At 33.4% G+C, this 25,170-nt stretch overlaps 2 protein-coding genes across 4 annotated transcripts in view; one reads left to right on the top strand and one right to left on the bottom strand.

The window, feature by feature from the left end:
* ercc6 (excision repair cross-complementation group 6) overlaps positions 1-16,331 on the bottom strand; it is a 35,615-nt gene extending 19,284 nt beyond the window's left edge. The window contains exons 1-8 of one of the 2 annotated variants that reach the window (XM_087279515.1): positions 16,196-16,331; positions 15,016-15,428; positions 14,778-14,898; positions 13,884-13,992; positions 11,327-12,035; positions 7,174-7,305; positions 6,654-6,812; positions 1,843-1,978 (exon numbers count right to left, since the gene is read on the bottom strand). In XM_087279515.1, coding sequence (XP_087135641.1) covers positions 1,843-1,978; positions 6,654-6,812; positions 7,174-7,305; positions 11,327-12,035; positions 13,884-13,992; positions 14,778-14,898; positions 15,016-15,401 — 1,752 coding nt within the window. In that variant the 5' untranslated portion in view covers positions 15,402-15,428; positions 16,196-16,331. The remainder of the gene's footprint in view (positions 1-1,842; positions 1,979-6,653; positions 6,813-7,173; positions 7,306-11,326; positions 12,036-13,883; positions 13,993-14,777; positions 14,899-15,015; positions 15,429-16,195) is intronic. The other variant, XM_087279514.1, reaches the window with a different exon arrangement.
* A 1,699-nt stretch (positions 16,332-18,030) lies between these two features.
* Positions 18,031-25,170, top strand: part of tmem72 (transmembrane protein 72) — a 173,436-nt gene continuing 166,296 nt past the window's right edge. For both annotated transcript variants that reach the window (XM_087278096.1, XM_087278098.1), the window contains exon 1: positions 18,031-18,138. The gene's annotated coding sequence lies outside the window, so the exon portion shown is untranslated. The remainder of the gene's footprint in view (positions 18,139-25,170) is intronic.

Genomic DNA, 25,170 nt, shown 5'->3' with positions numbered 1-25,170 from the left:
TTAGTGGATAGCTGCTGAGCGCAACGAAACATAGGCTATATTTTATTGCTTGCTGTTATGTGCTGAAATACATAACACTTTCCTTAACTTAAGATATAATAAGCAACATCTTTAAATAAAGGGGAATCACCTATTAAGTGTCATATAGCCTATAGGGAAAAATTAATGTTTCAAGTCTCTCTGGAGCATTTGGGCTGAATGATGGCATCTATCTAAACGAGGATGTTATAAAATACATTTTCTTTTTTTTTTACATTTTCGGTTGTCTTTATTTGAATGGTTTCGCGATGATGTGATGGTGTGCTTTCTCTGCCTGATTCCCGCTGAAGTGGGCGGGTTGCATGACATTTTGATTCGGGGGACGTTCTGGGGAAGAGGTTAGCAGCGATGCGCTGCGAGCTACTAGCCCGACAGTGGAAACGCGCCATAATTTCGGCCTCACTGCTCAACCTCCCGGGCGATCGGCCCAGCCCGATTAAAGCCCAGGCTCGCACTGGCCTCACAGTGGAAATGCGGCTATTATCAGTTTTCTGTTGTTCATCTGTAAGAAATAGAAGCTGTTTCTATTATATCAATTCGAGGAGTTGATTAGAACAAAAACTCTTTTTAATATGAAAATATTCCTTATATCGCGTGCCATTGCTTTTATTTAGAACACGACATAAATCAGCCTTTAGGCTCGATAATCAGACTCGCTCCTGTTGGTCCTCAATCTGGCAACCTGCGCTTGCATTTCTTTTGATCCAGGAATGCAATACCTAGTTCAACCATTGGGTGTCAAACTTACATACTGCACTTTTAACAAAACTGAAAAAGCAACTTGCGTTTAAAAAAGAAAATTTACTCAATTTCAATTTCATATTGGATTGACAGAAAATTTGTTTGTTCATAATTATAATAGGCTTCACCATGCAGTGAATGTTTTGGACAAGCTTTTCTTTCTTTCTTTGCAATGTGAGTGATAAAGTCAATAATGTCAGCTCACACATCTTTAAAACTAAATGCGTTTAAAAACACATTTCTATTGTCCTTGCAGGCTACAAACACCACTCAATCAACAGAATACCATTCATAAATAAATTACTCTTATGAGTCAGTTCTTTTTACTGAATAAAAACAATACTATACACATGACTGTCCACTAATTCAAGTAAGAAAATAAATTAAATGTAAAGTAAACTCACTTACACTCTTTTTTGGCTGTTAATTAAATTGAGGAAATTGCGCTAGGTCGCCGGCATCAGCCCTCTGGCGATAGATAGCATCTTCATCAGAACGACTAGTCTATACGTCTGCTTTGACGTCTCACACGAATGGTCTCAAGTGTGTTCCAATTACAGGCGTGCAAAGCGACTAACCTCTGTTCCCAGACCCCCCTCCACACTTCTGTTTTTTTTTTTTACTTTGTAGCCAATTAATCAGGTACATCTGCTCTACAGGAGCGTTAGTGTTATCATTAGGTGCCAACGCTGCATAAACGTTGCTCTGTTTCTCTCCCACAAGCTCTTGAGACCAGCTCTCCACCTAGAGGGCAAAGCGCGGACTGCCAGACAACAACCCCCATTAATCACTGTGTCAGGCAGGACGGGGAGGGGGGCAGTGAAGACCACTCACAGTAAACACTTCACAGCAGCTCCTGCTACCTTAGCTTTAATTAATTTAACATTTCCTTGGAGCCAGTTCCACTCCACACACTAGGATATTTGCTGACAAGGGAGAATATCTCACGCTGGCATAAACGTTACCGGCCGAAGCAACACAGTTCATCTTAATCTTGTTGTCATGTTGCTTTTTTGTATGAAAATCTGAAATTAATGTACACAGAACAAAACACTGATGTACCTTTTTGCTGGTAAAAGAGCCAGTGTCATGGAGGACAGCAACACGGAACGGAGGCCACCATGTGTGGAACTCCTTCACCCATTGATGCATGACTGTAGCTGGACACACAATAACCGTAGGCCCCAGTCCAGCATACCTGCATGAGAAAATGTGGTCACAACACTGGAGAAACTTTGAGAGGTGTATTACCAGTTTTAGTGTCTAGTTTTTTTTCTTCAGTAAACCAAATCCCTAATTAATTGCCATTTTTCAGTGCACTTTCTTTTTAAGGGTTTGGGGGGGTTCTATATATTAGAATGTATGTGTTTGTGTGTGTGTGTGTGTGTGTGTGTGTATATACACATATGATTTTATTTTTATTTTTATATATATAATCTTATTTTTAATTTTATAATTAAAAATATATAATATTTTATTACTTGATTTATATATTGATTTTATTGTTTAATTAATTACGCATTTCTTATTTTATATTTTTACTCACACACACACACACACACACACACACACACACACACACACACACACACACACACACACACTATATATATATATATATATATATATATATATATATATATATATATATATATATATATATATTTCTCATTACATAAAAAATATCTAATTATTATTACTTTATTTTTGTATTTTGTTAATTATTAATGTTTCTTAATATTTTTTTTTAAAAAATGTCAATTTTAATAATAATTAATGACTCAATTTTCAATTATATAAAATTATAATTATTACTACTTGATTTTTAAATTTGGATTATTTTTTAAATTTTGATTATAATTAAAAAAAACTATTTTTAATAATTGTTATTAATTTTAATAATAATTTATGACTCTTCTCATTTTATATTTTTAATTATATAAAAAGATAATTATTATTAATAATTTTTTGTATTTTGCTAATATTAAAATTTCATTTAAATAATTGTTAATAATTGTAATAATAATTCATCACTCTTCTTATTTTATATTTTGTTATATAAAATATATTTACTATTAATTGATTTTAACAATTTTTTAAATAATTGTTAATAATTTTAATAATAATTAATGACTCTTTTCTTGTTTCATGTTTTAAATTATATTATTAAATATAATGATTATTACTTTACTTTTGTATTTTGTTAATAATTTTAAATTTGTTTTTAATGTTTAATAATTGTTAATAATTTTAATAAGAATTAACGATTTCTTGTTTTATATTTTAATTATATAAAAACATATAATTATTTTTACTTGATTTTTTAATTTTGTTAATAATTTTTATTATTTAATTAATGACTCTTACCAATCTATTTTAGTCTGTTACAGAAGCTAAAATGTCATTCACTGTAACAATTATGGGCGAGGCAGTGGCGCAGTAGGTAGTGCTGTCGTCTCACAGAATTGGGTAGGGTAAATTGTCTGTAGTGTGTGAATGTGTGTGTATGTTTCCCAGAGATGGGTTGCAGCTGGGAGGGCATCCGCTGCGTAAAAAAAAAAAAACTTGCTGGATAAGTTGGCGGTTTGTTCCGCTGTGGCGACCCCGGATTAATTAAGGGACTAAACCGACAAGAAAATGAATGAATGAATGTAACAATCATTTATATACCATAACATATTATCAGAGATTTTTGTGTGACAAAAAAAGAGAATGCAAAAATAACTGTAAGGAACATCCTTCTATTGATTTGTCCTCAAAAAGGGAACATACATCTCAACCACCAGCATTTTACGATTCACATTCTCTTAGGAGTCGTTCTTTATAGAGAGGTCCAGTCTTTCGTGGAATCAATCAGAGACTCCCCATCTGACTAGCAAGCTATGATTTTTTTTATTGATCTTTTACATACTAAAATGATATTTTCTATATTAGTGTTTTGTTAAATCCACCTTTTTTACTCGCAGTTACACCCTTTACCTTTAACTTAATGAACCCCATGAGCTTTTGTCCCAGCTGTTCTGCTCCTCCTCTCAATGTGAATGTTCACTAAAGGAGATGAACTGACGAAATGCACTAAATGGCTTTGGGAGCATTACGGCTTGATATGATATTCCAGATTGTGAAAGCCATTGATAGCGAGCCATAATTGAGTTTGCAAACAATCAATTTGCGGATGGGCGACGCCAGACAGCTTATTGACCAGCCAGGAGGGCCTCCATCCTGACAGTGCATGCCAAGAAAAGCAAAAAGAAAGTAAAATAGCAGCACTTTAAACATGTTTAATTACAGGTTCCATGTTTAATTTTCCACCCTTCCCTCTCAACGAATAGTCTCTCGTTCATTTCACGTCCTTGTTTCTCCTTTGATGTCGCCACTAAGAGAATTAGAGGAATATCATAATTGAAACGTCTTTAATAATTCACGCCGAACCTCTCTCCACCAGCAATCCAGCTGCTGAAATATTCATCGCGATTGAGACTCTGAGTCTGGGAGGGGTGAGGGAGATGGCTGATGTCTGTGTTTATGATTGTTGGTACACACATGCATGTGTACATGTGTTACTACGTAGCTGATCAAGATGAGCATGATTGGGAAAGGATAGAATTTAAAAGAAACACAAAGACCAAAAAAGAACGCCAGAAAATAAGGTGTAACATATTGTATAATTATCAATATAAATACAATATATACACAGGACATTTCTGACTCAGATTAAAAAAATTAAATGTACATGATGTTTTATTAATACTTCTGTCATGAACACTCTCAGGATTTAGTATGGAAATAAATATGTAAATGGCAATGTTGATGTACTTGGTTTTGGTGGTATAAATCTGCTACGCTGCTGCTGCCGCTTTGATTATTATGGCAGAGCATGTACCGAGACCTGCTACTGCAAGTTTATACACAGATATGCCATCTGAAAACATAACACGCAGCTGCTGCAAATATAATATACATGCAATCACAGTAGCAGATCTAAACACAGGTGGAGCTGGGGTGGAGGAGGGTTTTTGAAAATGTGCCACAGCTTAAGCAGCATAGAATGACGCAGAGCTTTTAAATTGATGTAAATTAGGTGGTCAACCTGTGCGCAGAGTTTAATGGCAAAAATTGTATGTATGTATGTATGTATGTATGTATGTATGTATGTATGTATGTATGTATGTACAGTTGAAGTCAGATTTATTAGCCCCCTTTGAATTTTTTTTCTTATTTAAACATTTCCAAATGTTGTTTAATAGAGCAAAGAAAATTTCACAGTATGTCTGATAAAAAAATTTCACCTGAAGAAAGTCTTAATTGTTTTATTTTGGCTAGAATAAAAGCAGTTTTTACATTTTTTAAACATAATTTTAATGTCAAAATTATTAGCCCCTTTAAGCTATACATTTTTTCTATAGTTCATGAACCATTGTTATACAATACCATAATATATATATATATATATATATATATATATATATATATATATATATATATATATATATATATATATCATGGTTTCCGCTACATTCATACTTCCGTGGCGGGGCGCCACACCAAAATTTATTCCGCCCTGGCTACATTACAGCTTCTTATTCAAAATATTCGGTCGTTTTTTAAATAGTGGGTTAAAATCGCACCGAAAACGTATGAAAATGTAAGTGAATAATAACAGCAGAAACCTTTCTGTGACCATAGTAGTGCTGTGCATAGTAGTGTATAGTAGTGTATTCTGTTTAACCCTTTAAGGTGACGTGCTGACTGACTGACAGATGCGTGAGACCAGCAAACACGGTGTAGCTTTCAGTTATGATAAACACAGTTTCCATAATTAGACTTTATTTATAGATAAAGGTCTGTGGCTCTGCAGATAATGAATTTATCTTGCTGGAGTTTATAAACGTTTCACTTTACTTCAGGACGCATTAATGCCGCGGTCTGAGACATTCATAAATATTCCTAGCAACTCTAATAAATGTTGGAGACATACTCGCTACATAAACTTGTCTGAAGGGTGAGGAGAGATGCGGTAGGGAGGGGTGAGAAGGATGCGCGACGTAGCCTATTCGAGGACTGGGAGGGAGAAGCGAGATTACCGGGAGATTATCATTCGTTTGCGGGCATCCCGATTCTCGCGAAACTTCCCGCTCTACTCATAATTCTCTCTTCAAATAGCCATATGCCTATTACATATCCATATCCGCACTCGGATCGGATCGCTTTCTCACTGAAATCGCTCCGCTCCAGAATTCGTTTCAATCAAGCCGAGACCACCTCATTCAAGCGATCTCGGAGCGATTGATTTGGCGCGGATCCGAGAGCGATTGGTGGTTTTACATATGCCAAACAAACCGTGCTAACTAGGCAAACGAGACAGGTTCCGAAACAAAAGTGTAGGTGTGAAAGCACCCTAAATCTCACTTCAGCCGCGTTTATTTGAGAGCGCAAGAAAATCTGCACTTGAGCAGCGTATATTTAAGGGGGCGCAAGAAGTTTTGTGCACAAACAGAAATCGTCGCTCAAGCAGAGATTGACATAGGCTATTACATGAATGCAATCTGCGCCCATGACATTTGTCAATGAAATAACGCCACATGTAGTGATAGATCTGTGTAAAATGGCCAACAGAGTCTGCCGCCACAGCTGGAAAAAATCCTAGAGGATATTTATATATATATATATATATGGAAATCATATTAAATTTAATCAAACCTTTATGGAATAAACCAATATTATTAATTTGCTCAAACCAACGGCAAGTGAAATTCAGAGAAACTGTGAATAGTTAACCTTTTATATATAAATTTAAATCTTACTCTGAGACAGAATTCGATTTCCTATCATACAGTAGATATGAAACTGTACAAGCATGTAGGGTCCCTTGCCTGTAATTGGAGCCACGTGTTTTCAGCTTGCTGTAGCTCAGGCCTGCCAGGAAAGCAATTATCTGGATGGTCTTGCCCAGGCCCATCTCGTCTCCCAGAATGCCTCCTGCTTGCTGGCAGTGCAGTTCCCACATCCACCTGACACCTGTCTGTTGATACCTGGACAACAAAAGCAAAGGTTTTGTCACACAAAGCGCAGCTCCAGCACAAACACAAACACAAACACAGCGGCTGATGAATTAATCATAGAGCCATTATCACTATTGATTCCGGATAAATGGGCCATAAGTGTTGCCCAATTGATGTGCTGTAAAACACATCCAGAACACCGCAGCACAGTCCTACTTTCTAGGCCTAAAAGACATCATCCCTCCTCCTTTCGGGACTCGTTAAAGTTAAATTGTAAGTAATTTGCGCACACATTTAATATTTCACATTGCATTTGCAAAAACAACATGACTTATCATGATCGATTCCTTTCTTTTAATATAAGAGTATGTGTGATTTATGCGAGCCATACTTGAAGAGCTTCTTCCAGAGGAAACCAGGTATTTTAAATCCTTCATCAAACTCTGCATCGCTCTCGTCGGATTCCTCCTCGCCTGCTTCTCTCTTTGCCTCTTTTTCTCGAAGTCTTTGCCTTTTCCACTTCCTGCAAGAAGACAAAACCACAACTTTGCCATTAGATTTCTAATGCTCTCTTCGCAGCTGCCATCAGCTTAAAGACCATTGAAGCGGCATATCATCACTGAACATACAGATGCAATGCAGATCAATCAGCACTAAGCAGGAGTAATGGTCTACCAATATATTGGCCTTGCTGGCATTTGGTATTTTAATTATTAGCATTGGGCAGTTTTCTTTTCCTGTTTGATCTATATTATCTTTGACAATTGCGTTCAGACTATGCTCTGATTTATCCAGTTTGCTACTATGTCATATTCACAGTGTGTTTTTTATTATTACCCAGTCCTTCCCACAGGTTTGAAATAGACTTGTGGTAGCCGGATTGAAAAACACCTTTTAACCACAGCACATAAATGATCAACTACATGCGACAAACAAAAAATGTGATTTTTAACTATATTTTTTATTTATTATGACACTGTTATAAACTTTTTCTTTTCAAAGGGTTAAGGGCTGTTGAAATAAAAGAATGCACAATTTCTCTTACTTTTATGCTATTTAGGAGCCATGTGCACCCATTGATTAGGTAAAGGCTGCTCTTTCTTTACATCCCTTTTCAAAGTTGCTTTATTGGCATGACATTTACAGTATTGCCCAAAAATTTTAGATATGTATAAAATATGTAATATATTAACATCATTAAATTAATAAAATATACAACAAATGAGAAATAACAGCAAAAAAGGAATAAAATTAGACATTTTTGCTAAAAATTATAATTACTAGAAAAAAGTGTATATTATTTAAATAAGACATATTAGTTGATTAGCCATTTTTAATTTATATTCTTTTTATTAACATTTTTACAATTAATCACAAAACACATTGAAACAAACCAACAGACAATGCAATTTTAACAATGGTCTGCAAAAGAAGAACAGAAAAAAATACACACACACACACACACACACACACACACACACACACACACACACACACACACACATTTATAAATAATAAAATTATAATAAATAAGAAACTATATATGTAATAATATATTATAATATAATAAATAAATAATTGCAATATTAATAAGTAAATTAGCAAACAAAATGAAAACATATAAAGATAAAATAATCAATTTGATGTACAAATATTTTGCAGCCAGTATACTTTGTTTTCTCTGAGTATATAGTAAAGTAAGTATAAAGTCATTTATTAAATAATTAATCATTTAATGTCTCTGTAGCGGCTGTGTACATAGTCATCTGCAAAAAGGTAATGCAAAAGTGCATACAAATAAGGGCAACTTTAGAAAGTGAAAGTAAAACCCAAATCCCAGATATTTTAGGGGATTAAGAAACTACGGCCGGACGCATTTTGGTGAAAAAGGCTCATCACGGGTCTCTGCAGAAGACGGGAGATAGTCTGTGTGAGTATTGACAGTTCTCGCGCACACAGAACCAGTAGTAGGAAACGTGCAGAGCGAGAGAAGACTTTCTGCTGGTTAATCGATCGCTAATGTCTGGCTTTCTTGGTTCAAATGCTACTTTTAAATATAAAGTTAAAAGTTTTATTAAGATAGATTGTTGGTGATTGTATGGGTGTTAAATTTTATATTAGACAGCTATATATGAACAAAGGAAAATTAAAAATTTAAGACCTGTTAAAAAAGATTTAAGACTTACAACACAACATTTCAGTAGATTTGAGAGTTTTTAACGCCTAAAATGTAACCTTTTCGATTTAAGACATTTTAAGACCCTGAGGATAACCTGAAATACGAATTTAACTCATTTGTCTGTTATTCAATACTCAGTTATTGTAACAGAAATGTGAAATGTGTATTGTTTTTGGCCACTATGTTCTTCAAGATGGAGCATGAGCTAAATAATATTTATAGGTATTATTTTTTATTAACAGTTTTAATGAATAGTTTTGAAATCATTTCATTTTAATTATCATGTGAGGTTAGGGTTGGCTAATATGGCAAATATGCAATCTCAATAATTATTTTCCATATTGAACAGTAACAATATTCATTCATTCATTTTTATTTCTGCTTAGTCCTTTTATTAATCTAGGGTCGCCACAGCGGAATGAACCGCCAACTTATCCAGCATTTGTTTTATGCAGAAGATGCCTTTCCAGCTGCAACCCATCACTGGGAAACACATACACACTCATTCACACACACATACACTGCGGACAAATTAGCCTACCCAATTCACCTGTACCGCATGTCTTTGGACTGTGGAAGAAACCCAAAGGAAACCCACGCGAACGCAGGAAGAACATGCAAACTCCACACAGAAACGCCAACTGACCCAGCCAAGGCTCGAACCAGCGACCTTCTAGCTGTGATTGCTTCACCCCATGATAATAATATCAGTTGTTAATGCTTCCAGATTTAAAAGAGCCCCCAACAATGACACAAAAATCTGAGGGTACATTAATTGCCATAACATATTTTCGGCCAATAAATTTTTGGTGGACCAAATATTCATTACATCTCTAATATCAACACACTTTTTGACTCCCTTTGTTGAACATTGCTGCTGTGTAATTGGCTCTTAGATCAATATAAAGTAAAAAGTCCAGAGCTTAACAATGGTTTTGACATAAATGTTATCTTTAATATAATATCGTTTATCGGCCCAGCCCAATGTTACATAAATATCAATAGCAGTATTCAGCCAATTCTCTCTGCACCCATAAATACTGACCACCACCAGATAACAACCCCCAGTACTGTACAGTTCAGTACAGTACAGTAACCAACTTCTCAGGCATTCAGAAAAAAAAAAAAAGATGCAACATTCATCTGTAAAACACATTCCACTTGGTGTGGGTTGAACCGGCCAAAATACGTGTGAATATGCAAATATATTAGCCTTATATTTGCCATTGGCATTCAAAACAACAACAACAACAACAACAACAACAACAACAACAACAACAACAACAACAACAACAACAACAACAACAACAACAAAACTTCAGAATCAGTCAGCCACTAAGCACAAAGTTCATGAACAAAGTGGTTCAAGTAGGCATGAAGCAAGTCAAAAAATAGAAACCAAAGCCACAGACTAATGTGGACACAGTGTCATTCTGAACAGCAGACCCCACAGAGACATGCTGAAGACCTCACATATAGTGTTCAATTTGATTAACAATCTTCTCAAACTAAAACAGTCTACTGCTGACATTTAAAATCAGACTCCGTTAAAGACACCTCCTACGGGAAAGTTTTGCAAGCTACAGGCAGGTAGCAAAAGTCCCCGGCCTCAGTTTTTAATTTCCTAGCCAAAGAACTACAGACAGAGCGAGAGAGAGGAGAGAGAGAGAGAGAGAGAGAGACCTTTTCCCTTTCTCTGCCCCTCACTCCAGCAGACCAGATTTAATTGACCCACTTCTGGCTTAAGGGAAAGCTACAGCAGTTAGTGGCAGTGTCGTCAGAAAAGCAAATTAAGATTGATACAGACAATTAGGAGTTTGAGCTCCCCAAGAAAGGTACAGAGAGAGGAGTGTAGGGAAAAAAAATCCATCTTCATTTGGGGTCGGTCCTGTCACTCTGCAATGAAACCGTTCCCTTTATCTGGGGCTTCCGAGACTGCACTTGTAATTAAGTCAAGACTAAGCATTGGTTCAGTTAATTACGTTTTTTTTCCCTACACCACTCGGCATTGCTGTGCTCTAACATAGCAGAAATGAGCATCTGAATTCACATTTAAACCAACAAGAGCGGAGAAACTACGGAGAGAGAGAGCATGCCAACTCAATTTGCTTTCTATAAATACAAATGCATAAATCTTGTTAGGTTTGCTTCCATCTATTTGCACGTCAACACTGGCATAAATACTTGCATACCATAATGAGAAAATATGAATAGGCATAGAATTTGCTTAGTCAAGGAACAGCTGCCAATTTCATCAGTGGATTAGGCTATCTTTTCTAGCATACATGCTAAGTCAAATAACCCAAAATATGAATGGCCCATGTCTGTATTGATTTTTAAAATGATGCATTCAGGCTAAACTTACCTAATCCTTTGCCTGTAGCACTCGATATCACCATCATCTTTACATTTCTTGACTTTTCCGCCTTTCTGAGAATCTTCCTCCTCTGAGCTGCTCGGGATGTAGTCGTCACTCTCATCCTCCTTCTTGGGTTTCCTAGTTTTGGGCTCCTTCTTCTTCTTGTATGGTTTAAGTTGGTATTCCTCATGATCATCCACCCACAACTCATCATCATCATCTCTCTCTGGTTCCTCAGGATCCATCAGCTCATCACTAGGGACGTACTCTGAACCTTCACTGTCTGACGCATGTTCCCAGTCGCTCTTTCTCTTTTTGACTCGGGGCAGCTCCTTCTCCACCTTGGGTCTGGCTTTGGGGTGAGCCCTTAAAGCAGTCCTCTGAAGCTTAAGCATTCGCTTTTGGAGTTTTTTATCTTTGGAGGAGAGGGAGCCATTCTTTTTCTCTTTGTTAGGAGTTGTCTCTCCTGAGTGCTTCTTGGTGGTCTTCTTCTTCATGATGGGTCTCTTCCTGCTATCCGCTAACAAGGCTTGGTCGGCGAGGTACTTATCGAATCCAGAATTTTCAGTGAGCATAACCTTTCGAGGCTCTTTCTTCTCTTGCTTCTGGGGGATCCGTGAACCGAAGGGGGTCATGTGACCTGTGCGGATGAGCTCTTCCCATTCTGACTCCTGAGCTGGCATAAGCATGCTGCCCAGGGTGGATGGGCCTGGTTCTAAGAGACGCAAGAGAACAGTGCCACTACAGACCATTTTGAGGGATTTAAACAAAAACAATGGTCCCAATGTATTTCCTTTTTTACAATTTTAATTTCTATAGCTTCTGAGAAATTGAAAAGAGCCACATATTGATAAATAATGCTATGATAGCTGTTTTTACATTAAGTTATGATTGAATTGCCTCTTGTTACAGTTATGAAATAGTTTGATAACAAGCAGGAAATGTTCATGGGCCAATGACATCATCACATTGAAATGGTCTATTGGTCAAATGAAGCAAATGTAGGCATAAAAAACATCTGGAAAAAATATCAAATAGTTCACCAAACTATACACAAAACTTTTCTTTCTACTGTTGAACACAAAAAAAGTTATTCTGAAGAATGTTAGAAAGCCTTTGACTTCCATAATTCTTATTTTCCAACAAGGATGTCAATGGCTAGCACTTTCCAGCATTCTTCAGATTATCTTATTTTGTGTTAAGAATAAAAAAATTCTAAAGGTTTAAAATACGTGGGGGCATAGTAATTGGTAAGTACATTCTTATATTTGGCTAAACAGGGTTTCTGCAGATTTCATCAAGTCAAATTTAAGACCTTTTAAGACTTTTTCATTTCAGGTTTTGGAGTCTTCTAATGTTCTAATGAGATGGTTCATGTGTGTTTGATTAGGGAGAGGTTAAAAAAGTGTACTGTTGTTGTGCCTTCAGGAATTATTTTAGAGAACAAAAGTCAGGATCCGGGAGTAAAAATTAATTGTTTCCACTGGAAAAAAATGTTCTTAACAATAATCTTTAAAGACAAAACAGTTGTTAGTGGCTGTTAATTGATTAGCTAACATAAATGTTTTTTTAAACAATCATGTTTATTTGTGGAATTCATGCAAATAATTCTACAAATTAGTCACACTGAGCAAAGAATATCTTAAGCTCACCCCATAAACCACTGCAAATTATCTAACCAAACATATATGCATATACAGTTGAAGTCAGAATTATTAGGCCCCCTGTTTTTCCCCCAATGTCTATTTAATGGAGAGAAGATTTTTTTCAACACATTTCTAAACATAATAGTTTATGTAACACATTTCTAATAACTGATTTATTTTATCTTTGACATGATGACAGTAAATAATATTGTACTAGATATTTTCCAAGACACTTCTATACAGCTTAAAGTGATATTTAAAGGCTTAACTTAGTTAATTAGGTTAACTTGGCAGGTTAGGGTAATAAGGCAAGTTATTGTATAACATTGTGTACCCCTCTTTTTGTTTAGTTTTTATATACTTCATGTCAAATTAGAGTTTATGAAGTTGTGATTAAACCCTAGCTGATTTCAAAAGTTCATGGCTTTTAACACAGTAACAAAACACAAATTAAAACCATATTGGAAGCATACTTAAATACCATTTCAATGTTGTGATGTCATTGGTCATGAACATTTCCTGCTTGTTATCAAACTATTTCATAACTGTAACCAGAGGCAATTCAATCATAACTTAATGTTAAATCAGCTATCATAACATTATTTATCAATATGTAGCTCTTTTTGTATTTTTGAAAGCTATAGAAATTACATATGTAAAACAGGAAATACATTGGGACCATTGTTTTTGTTTACATCCCCCAAAATGGTCTAAAGAACTCGGTTGTATACATACTATAAACTACAAAGCAAACATAAAACAACAAGATAAATGAACTGATTTACACTTTCTATGATATAACTATTCTCTAAATGTATAATTTAAGGTGCCCATATACACAAAGTGATTGCTGAGCAAGATTAAAAAAGCATATGATGATAATACAAATCATGTAAAGGCCTGCGCTTCATACTTACCCTCGTCATCCTCAATCAATAATTCTGCCTCAAGCTTCTGTATATCCTCTCCGTCAAGAAGAGCTTGCAATCTCTTCTGCTTGGCTCTGATCTTTTTTAACTGCTTCTCCTGTAAAAGGATAACAGGCTTTTTAAGTATTGTGTGCTAAGATCTTTTTATGCAATGCATCACTGAAATATAGCATGCTCTTATTTCAATAGAAAATAAAGTTCAAATATATATTTTTAAAATAATACAAACCAATTATAGATACTAAAAGTCAAACATTATTTGCTTTAAAGTAATTATCTTCTCCTTAACAAAGCCTAATTTATTTGTAAATCAGTAAAACTGTGAGCTATTACATTTTTAAATGAGTATGAATAGATTTAAAATATAATTTATTCCTGTGATTTCAAGCTGAATTTACATGATCATTATTGCAGTCTTCAGCATCACATGGACCTTCAGAAATATTTTTAAAATACTGAATTGCTGTCATAATCTATTTTAATTGGTGTTAAATCATTAAATATTTCAAAAATTACTATTAATGAGGGTTCTTTTTATAATCAATGTTGAATTTTTTTTTCTGCTTTATATTTTTGTGGGGGAAAATACATGCAACTAATAAAAGCATTTATTTGAAATAGAAATATTTTTTAATATGATTTAACAAGATTTTACTGTCAATTTAATTATTGTGTTGTTGATGAATAAAACTAGTACTTAACAAAACATACTTTTTAAAAATCGTATGGAATCCACAAAAACACAGCATGAACATTTCTAAATGAATTTAACGTTTATAATGTATTTTTGATCAAATGAAGACAGCATTTCCGACTAGAATTTCATATAATGCAGCAGTACAGGCTAAACCCAGCAAAACTAACAATCCAGCATATACTCACCTTATTCTCTTTTTGCCGTTTAACAGACTCAATTTTCCGACTGATATCCTTGCTAGAGGCAGCATGAGGGGTTAACTGCTCCAATATTTTGTTGATGTGTTTCAAAGCACTTGTACATGACCTGAAATGTTTTACAAACCAACCACATTACTGTAGATCAACCTCAAATTTGAGCTATTCATTTTTTGACACATATTGCACAATATTACAAGAGCAAGTAAGGCAGCCATAAATTCACCTGACGTCATCCAGTACAGACTCGTATTCTTTCTGGGCCTCAGCTTTAGCCGCAGCCTGGTTGGCTTCCTGAATGGCTCTGTCCACCTGCTGCAACACACCCTGCTCCAGGACATCTTGGTCGTAAACATCCACACCCAGACCTTGGAGCTCAGCGGCCTGAGAGCTGTGGTCCACCGATAGGATCTCCTGACGGTTGATCTGGAGCAGAGGTTGTGATTTTCTCGAATTCTGTGCCCCGACAGTCTCCGGACAGGCAGCCGCTGGCTCTTCCCTACTACTTCCAGGGATGGAAAGGCCATTGTCTTCTGGAGCTCCAGGAGTAAGAGCACTCACAGGGCTGGACAGGGGTGACAGGGCCTGGTCCTCGGTACCTTCTACTGGCATTGCTATGTCACTGTGAATTAGAATGGTCTAAGAGTGTAAAGTTTGGTTGTAAAATTTGAGTAACTGAACACCAAAGTAAGAGTATTTTAGCCTATATCAAGAATAACTAAAAAGAGTCGCTTTTTCAAGAATCACATTTTTAATTGTAAAAATGTGTTTTGAGCAATTACAATGACTGTTAAAGAACAAATAAACAGACATACACAATTTAACATTACAACAGTCTCAGATTTTACTGTATTAAATAATATCAACACAATGAAAGAAATAATTTTAAGGCAACCGCGGTTATGTTGATATTTTATCTTTTTTTCCACACACTGTCTTTTCTTACAGTATTAGAATGGTCTAAGACCATTTGAGTAACTGAACACCAAAGTACCAGTATTTAAATAACAGTAACAATAAAGCTCATATAAAAAAATACTATATAGAAAGAATCGCTTATATTATATTAATAGTCACATTTAAGATGTCTAAAAACATGTGTTTTGATCACTTAAAGTGTCTGTCAAAGAACAAAACAAGAGACATAACCTTACAAGACAAGACATTGCAACAGCCTCGGATTTTTTTTTCTTGAATAACGTTAACGTTATATAACATAAACCCAAAGCGATGAACGTATTAATTGTAAGGCAATCATGGGTCTCTTAATATTTTATTATTTTCTTTCAGACACCCAGTGTCTTACCAAACAGTATGTGCAGTTTGCTAAATGCTAACCGCTAGCATATTATTGTTTACACTCAGCTCAAATTAGACTTTAAAAAGCCCAATAGTAAACAACAAACCTTCACACCGACCCGACTCTTTCAAAAGATTTATTCGTTTATCGTGAAATCCATTAAAATCTCGGTTTTAGTAGGTTTTCTGTGTACTACTGTCTTGCATGTGAACTTGTTATACAATCACTGCATAATGAACTGTGAAGGGAGAGAGTGTAAGTTACCGTGTGGATGTCAGCTGCTGAGGAAACATGTCAAAATAAAAGTGCAGAGAGCTTTCGCTTTAATCATTATTTTACTATATATATATATATATATATATATATATATATATATATATATATATATATATATATATATATATATATATATATATAAAGTTGTGTAGTTTTAGACTAACTGATTACTTATAATTTGCATTCTGTCATCAAACACTCAAATTCAGTGCTTGTAATTAGATTATATATTACGTTTTAAAAGAATCACAATTAAACAAAGGTTATTTTTTATATCGATAACGTTTTTATGTTATTATTGTTATTATGATGTACTATTATCTGTGTACCGGTTTACTACATGCGGATGTGATATAAATCAATCAAACAAACAACAAACAAACAAATAAAGCCCCCCTGTACAGTCATTTACTTTTTATTAAAACATTTCTTTGTTGTCCCAAACTGTGAAAAACTATATTAGTAGCTATAGTAGCTACTGTATATGGGTAATGTAGACAAACATATCTCAAACAAATTGAAACGTGTGAATGTAAAAAAATGTAAAACAAAAAGACAACAATTATTAAATAATTTTATAACAATAAAATAATATAAGCAAACATTTATTTAAGACATGCAAATGAGTACAAAGTACAAATGAAATAGATTAAAAAATAATAATACATGAGGGGCGAAGCAGTGGCAAAGTAGGGCAGCAAGAAGGTCACTGGGTCGCTGGTTCGAACCTCAGCTCAGTTGGCGTTTCTGTGTGGAGTTTGCATGTTCTCCCTGCGTTCGCGTGGGTTTCCTCCGGGTGCTCCAGGTTTCCCCCACAGACATTCGGTACAGGTGAATTGGGTAGGCTAAACTGTCCATAGTGTATGAGTGTGTGTGTGTGTGTGAATGTGTGTGTAGAGCAGTAGGTTGTGGTAAAAATATGCTGGATAAGTTGGCGGTTCATACTGCTGTGGCGACCCCGGATTAATAAAGGCACTAAGCTGAAAAGAAAATGAATGAATGAATAAAACGTGAATAAATTAAAGTGAAATTATATAAATGAAAAAAATATATAGAAAGGTATAAATATATGAATATCTATGAAAAAGATATATGAATATTTTATATATTCATATAAAAATATAATAAACTAGGGCAGCACAATCGCCTTACAGAAAGAAGGAATAATTTCAAATATATAAATTGTAAAATAAAATAGAAAGATATAAAACAAATATAAAATATATTTTATATAAATATAAGTTTTAAACAATTAATATAATTTATTTAAACGTTCACATTAGTAATTTGATATATTATCTGTAATAAATATTTTAACTGTGTTTAATGTCAGGATAGAAATCTCTCTCCAGGATTATCATATTTGAGGCTTCGTAGAACGTTTTACAAGATTATACAGCGCCCTCTTGAGTTCAGAGTTCAACATTTAATCTGTTCTACGAATTATAGTCTCTTCCATAATCGATGTTCTTTCAGACAATAGCAGCATTCAGCTTTATTAATTAGTTCAACTTGATACAAAAAAAAAAACTCTTAATGCTAAGAATTTTCTCTGTTGTTTAGCATTGTTATGAGGCATTCGGTTGAATAATGTGATACTGGTGAATAGTCAGTAGATGGCGGAAGCTAACTGCTTTATCTTTTAATGGTTTCATAGCTTTTATCGTTAATGCCTCCAGACTTCGATAGGAGCAAAGGCCACAAAACACACCAGCAGTCTTCTGTCTTTTTAAGAGGCAAAGGGACGCGTGAAGCAGCTAACCAATCCCGCAAGTACAATAGTTTTATTAAGTGTTTTCATATCGTGTTTTTGTCTTTCCTCTATGGCCCGACGAAAGAATGAATGACAGTGTTTGTGACGCTTCAAAGCAAGCGACCGGAAAACAAGCAGTCCATAATATCCTGTGCTTGATGTGCTCAACTTTGATACTTTACTACATATTTTCCTGATGATATTATGCCAGCCAAATCCAATTGTTCTTAGTCCTTGAGTTTTGCAGCCAGAGGTTTTCTTCCATATGACAATTTTTCCATTCCTGCATGTTTCCTTTCAACAGTTATGAGGGAAATCATATTTATGGCGTTGTATTAACCTGGGATTACTAATGTACTAACAGATATATCCAGTCTTTGATTAATCTTCCCCTTTGAATGTTTTATGGTGAAACTGCCCTACAAAAATACTATATTTTAAGGATTATTTTGTTGTACTTTGGGATTTTATAATTGATTAAACTGTAATTTACAAAATAATCTCTTGGTTTTGCACGTCTGATTAATAATATTTTTAAATAATATTTTTAATCTTAAATACTGGAACAGTTCATACAAGGTATTTGATTTGCCATAATTTTTGGAATGTTACAAAAAAAAAAAAAAAAAAAAAAACAACTTTTTTTACACACAAGGAATGGGACCAAAATAAATTATGCATATAAATGTGTATAAAGCATATATATATATATATATATATATATATATATATATATATATATATATATATATATATATGTGTGTGTTGATCTTACATTTTATTATATTAAGTAAATAAACAAGGTTTTGTGACATTATGGAAACATAGAAATAGATAAAATGTAAAAAGATTTAAAATAGCAGCTAATTATTAGTATTTTTATTATTCACTGCGATCATTGAGTCTTTTTTCAAATGCAATCAAACGATTCTAACAAATTTTGATATATATATATATATATATATATATATATATATATATATATATATATATATATATATATATATATATATATATATATATATATATATATATAGTATAAACTGGTGTTTCAGTGAATAAATTACTCTGCTAATCATGGGAAAAAAAATTTGCCAATAAAGAATAAACAGGACACATTCTATTTTATAGATTAAATAAAGCAATAACAATATGTAAACTTGTATCCTTTTCCTATTTTAAAACTTGAAATCCTTAAATCTTAAATCCTGAAAGCCTTCATCTTTGACCCAAATATAAGTTTAGTGATGATTTGTGTTCAGATGCTTTACTTGAGATTGTATTGTGCAGCACCTGTGAAGATTCAGTGGATCATCCTGAGCATGCGTGTGTGTGTGTGTGAATCTTAGCTTAGATTGCTTCCAAACACTGAGCCTCTGATGATGCCATAAATTTAACTGTCACTTCTTTCCTTAGCTTTGTACTTTTTGACCCCTAAAGTTAGATCTTCATGCAATATGGGGGATAATATTACTTCTTGGTGGAGCTTCACATGATTATTGATAGATTGGTGTGGAACCGAGTAAACCTCGAATGAACTTTGTATTATTAACCAAATCCTTCAGGAAGTGAAGCTGAAAACTGGTACAGCTACATCAGCTCTGCATATTTAGCAGATTTCATTCCTAATAGATTGATATATATTTTTTTGCTTTCTATGAACAAAACCCAACCTTCTATATATAGTGTTTATTTACAGAGTATTTCAAAATAAACAGGATTTAATTAAAATCTCAGTCAACCATTCACAAATGCAGAGGCATCCTAACCAAAACAATGAAACTGTTCAAATATACACAGTGAGTTATGGCGGAACTTTTTGTTTGTAGATTGTAAATGAACTTTGTATGTATCACGTAGACCCAATGAGCAGTAAATATGAACTTTTATTGCATTATCTATAGAAAGTTGGTGCTAATACTAAAACGTTTTACGTGAAAACTTTCAACTAAAAACTTCAAACTTTTTATGCTTATTTTAGCTATTTTTAGAGACCTAAAACAGAAACATTTGACAATGCAGGTTTTTGAATAAGAAACAATTATTTTATCTTTTTAACCACATAAATATGAATATTTTGCGTATTATGTGTTCAGCTTGTAGATGTCCATGAGTACTTGACAACAGAGACCTCAGTAGTCAACTGTACCATATTTAGATGTGTGTATAGTGATACATAAGTGACATAACTTCTGTCCTGGAATACATAATGCAGCTTTTTTTAGGTATTTTTACAGAGCAGTGTGAACGGGGGTTGTTTTAAATCTGCTGCCATCTATATATAAACTTTCTTAATTTTTAACGCTGTTGGATAAACTAAATGTTTCATTTAGTGTTCTAAATGACAAAAGTCAACAGTAAGTGTCCAACACTTACACTTTCTGTTCTAATTTTTCCTATAGCATATTATTACTTATACCATACTTGATTTTGAGTCTTCATTGTCATGATTAATCGTTTATGTCAATACTTCACCTTCTGTTGCTAAGACACTCTATTTTCTATCTAATAAAAACATGATATGCCTCCTAGTATAAGATTCTGATGGTATGATAACCTTGGATAAAATTATCACGGTTTTATGGTATCACAGTATTTTGATTACTGCTCTAAAATTTATTCTTTTTAAATGTCTAGGTTAAAACACTATTTTTTTTTCATTTTTTAACACAATATATTTATTTAAAAAATATTATGGTGCAGTAAACATGTCAGGCTTTACAAATTTTATTTGTTTAAAAAAAACAGATTTCTTTACAATTTAAAACAGCATCTTTGGATATTTTTTTCTGATGAAGATACTGTTGTCCTAAAAAAATGTAAATAAAAATCTTACATATACCTTCGGAATGGTATTGCAGAAAATTTTGGCAGTTTTTAAAACCTTGACTTCTCCAAACTGCGTTAAACCTTAAAAAACAATTATTGTCCCATGCCTAATGCCTACTAACAATTTTTAAATGTTATTTTCTCTAGTGTATATATATTTTAAAATCAAATCAATTTGTAAACTGCATTATACTAACTGGGAATCATAATTTTATCGGCATTATTGTTCTTTTGTTGATTTGATTACTTCTGTTGTTGTCATTGCTTAAAGATAAAAGCATCTGCCAAATGATTAAAGGTAAAATTCAATGTAAATGACAAAGATTAAGCATACATTTATAACTGTTGGAGGTGCGGTAGACGATTTTGTTGCAATAAAACATGTAAAAAAAATGAATGTATTCATGCTTATAAACATCATTCTTCCTCTATAGTTAAGTATTGTTCCAAACATCATTGTTAAAAATATATAGATGTATGTAAAAAACATCTCCGTCTGATTCAGGAATTAATTGACCATATCAGTTGATTCATTGAATCAGCACTTATGAAGCAAAGCCCCATTAGGGCAAATCTAAACTGGTCCAAGCCCCTTTTATTCACTACACATTCACTACACGCACCACTGTAAGTCTCCTGCCATCATGAACAAATGTGAATCTAAACGGAACTGCTTCAAATTCTTTCTACCTCCCGGTGTGAAATCTACTGAAGGTGTATGTACAGTTATAATATTTCCTCAGCATGTAAAGGGCCTGAAAAAGGGAAGCATAGAAGAGGAAAATGGAAGTGGATGTTTGAATTGCTCCTAGCATTAGTCTGTACATGTTGCTCTGGGGAAAAGACTGAATGTAGGCAGGTGGTGAAATCCTACTCAAATAAACTGTGGAGCTACAAATGAATGACCGCAGCAAGCGATATGCTCTTAATGTTGTTTGGAATCAAAGGCTGACCTGTTAAGAGGAATGTAAACCTGCTCTGTACTTTTCCCTGATCTGACTTGCCTGCAGATCTGAACTGTTTATTGAGAGTTTTAAAGGTTGTAGCCAATGCATTGGTTGTAGCTGTTATGTACAGATGTTTTCTGAAATGTGGTGGTAAAACTGATACAGTTGTGGTTCACCTTTATGTCCTGTTTAGCCACATTTTAATTTTATGGCGTAAACTATATCCAAACTTTTGTTTGTTTATTTATTTATTTATTTATTTATTTATTTATTTATTTATTTATTTATTTATTTATTTATTTATTTATCTATATATTTATCTATATATTTGTTTGTTTGTTTAATTTTAGACTTCTTTACTTAAACAAGTGTTCATGAAAACATTCTGAATAAAATGTATCAGTTTCTACAAAAATATTAAGCAGTACCAAATTATGATTTCTGAAGGATCATGTGACAAAAGATAATGCAACAGTTTTGATATTTGAAATTGAAGTCTGAATTAGAAAGTTTTGTTTGCCATAGCAGCAATACATTTTTTAAACTGTTCAAATATATTAATTACATAATTTAGTTGTATAATGAATGTTGTATTTTTATTTAATTAGTTTAATATTAGACTATATAAAATATATAAAAATTGAAAGACCACTTGAAAAGATTGAGTTCATGTGTGAAAACATTGAACATTTTGTTTTATGTTATGCAAAAACAAATATTGCTCTAACTGACTGTTTTTATTTAGAATTTGTAAAAATGTCATGAGTAGTTTACATAATAAAGCAAACCACATGTATTGCTCAAATAAATTCTGAGAATTCCATGATTGTACACTAAAAATACAGTTAAGATATGCTATCCATATATTACTGTTAGTCGTGATTTTATGTCAAATGAGGCTTATTTCATCACCTAAAATCTAATTTTAAAACCACATCAGGGAAATATTTCTGCTTTTCTTTCTTTTAGTTTTGCCTTCATTATTTGCCTATATAATTTATTTTGAATTCTGTGTGTCACTGTTGCATGTCATGATACTTAAGCTTAGAGATTGGCAACTGCTACTTTAAATCCCTACACTCTTAGTTTACCACTACTAAGTCTTGCCAAAAATCCCCCAACAGTAGGGGAGATTGAAGACTAATATGTGATTTCTTTGAAGCAAATGAAGTGAACCATAAGTCAAGTGAACCTTTGGCTTGCCATTATCTCCTTGGAAACATAATGTGTGCACAGACCCAAAAGTTTCTCTAAATCTTTGCCACCACATCACAGATGCAATGAGAGTTTGCCCACAAGTGTGTGCACAAAACAGGCATGTACAACTATGGGTGGGCTTGCATAAACCTGCATTCATGCCCACCCAGACACAATGCTGTCTTCAATGTCTTCAAGACCAATCTAAATAGAATAATCTTTAGTCTTCTGATGTAAAGATCAACTGGGGATTTTATTTAGAGGTTTGTTCTTTGGTGTGTGTTTGAGTTGTGCAGGAGTTTTAGGACTTTAAGGATTGCTTAAGCCAAACAGCAGAGCTAACATGCATCAAATACAAGCTTCTGATTTTATTGAGTCCTTACGTGTTTTTGTTTTGATTACATTTTCAATTATTATTTTTTTGTCTTTTCCTTGATTTTACTGGTTACTAGAGGTTTTAGTGGTTAAAGGGTCTTTACTGTAAATGGAATATTCCTGACCAATAATGTTAAAAGAAATTATCAAAGCATAATAATGATTACTGAAAGTAAAACTAAAAACAACGGGATTCAAAAATAAATGTAAATATTACATTTTAAGTAGGTTACAAATGCACTTACATTCATTTTTTTTTTGTTACACGTGTGTGTTTGAGCTGTAAAAATGTATATTAAAAAAATTATAACCATTTAAATGTCATTAATTTTGATCCGAAAAGAAATATAAATGGAATACATGCTAATTTACGGAAGATATTTTTTGTGCTTGAATAACTTTTTAGGCATAACATGCATAAAGTTTTAAACATTTCTACAGTTAAACAATTAATATTTGAATATTTAAGAATTAAACCCATTCACCTTAACCAACGACAAATTAGATCCTAGCCCCGCCTTTTTTTTTTTTTTTTTGTAGAAACATTTTAACTGACCATGAGCAGTGTTGGGCAAAGTTACTTTTGAAAGTAATGCATTGCAATATTGAGTTACTTCCAAATAACTAACTTGTTGTGTTACTTAGTTAATTTTTATAGGAAGTAATGTGCTGCATTACTTTTGCGTTACTTTTTATGACCTGGCTGTGGCTTGATCTCTTACAGAACGTGTTTTTTTCTTTCTTTTTTAAAAGAGGAGTTCTGCAATTAACAGAAAACTGTATTACTTTGATTTACCTTTACAAACACATTATTTTATGATAATGTTATCTGAGAATTTCCTCACCCCTGAGCTTCTGTGGAGTGTCGCGTGGTCTTAAAAAGTATTAAAAATTTATAAACCATTTCAGAGAAATTTAAGGCCCTTAAAAAGTATTAAAAAGTCTTAAATGTTATTTTACATCTTAGAGTAGAATTTGTAGAATTTTGGATTATACAATTTCTAGTTGTATGATAAAGTTTGCCTGAATTATGCAGTGCTGTGTGTTTTATTATTTTATTTTTTGTATTATTTATAAAAACTTTTATTGAATGCATCTCTGCATTGAAGAGAAAATACAGTAACAAAGGTTAAGAAAGAGAGTGAGAGAAAAAAATATCTTTACAAAGCCTCAATCATTCAGAAAAAGATTATCATAAGCTTTAAGAAACATATTCTTATTATTCTTAATAAATTTAAGAGATTTAACAATGAACAAAATTTCAGCATGGAAAATATTAAGTCTAGGTATTCTATTTAGGAACAAATTTGTGTGTAAAAAAATGTACAAAAAGGTTAACAATAAGATCGAAAGCATGATTGCTACCAGAACAGTACAGAAATATACTTTTTAGGCGCATTTAAGCTGTGTAGATTTATAAACTCGATAAAATTCTGCTAGATTTGACATCACCTGGCTTTGTTTACTGTTGTAACTTAGACAACACCATTATTCCTGATTTTTAGACGCCACCTACTTTACTGTAAATTGTCACCAATTTTATTGGTTGAAACCTAAAGTGGTGATGAGGTCTTAAAATATATGGAAAGTGTCCTAAAAAAGGTCCTAGAAAGTACTGAATTTCATTCTCTGATTTCTGTATACCCAGACTGTATACATGCCGTATATACAGATTATTGAAAGTTTAAAGCAATGTGTTTGCTT

This window comes from Danio rerio, chromosome 13, assembly GCF_052040795.2.
Source record: "Danio rerio strain M-AB ecotype USA chromosome 13, GRCz13ab, whole genome shotgun sequence".
NCBI classification, from domain to species: Eukaryota; Metazoa; Chordata; class Actinopteri; order Cypriniformes; family Danionidae; genus Danio; species Danio rerio.
The sequence above is the reverse complement of the archived record's forward strand: the minus strand, read 5'-3'. Positions and strand labels throughout refer to the sequence as shown.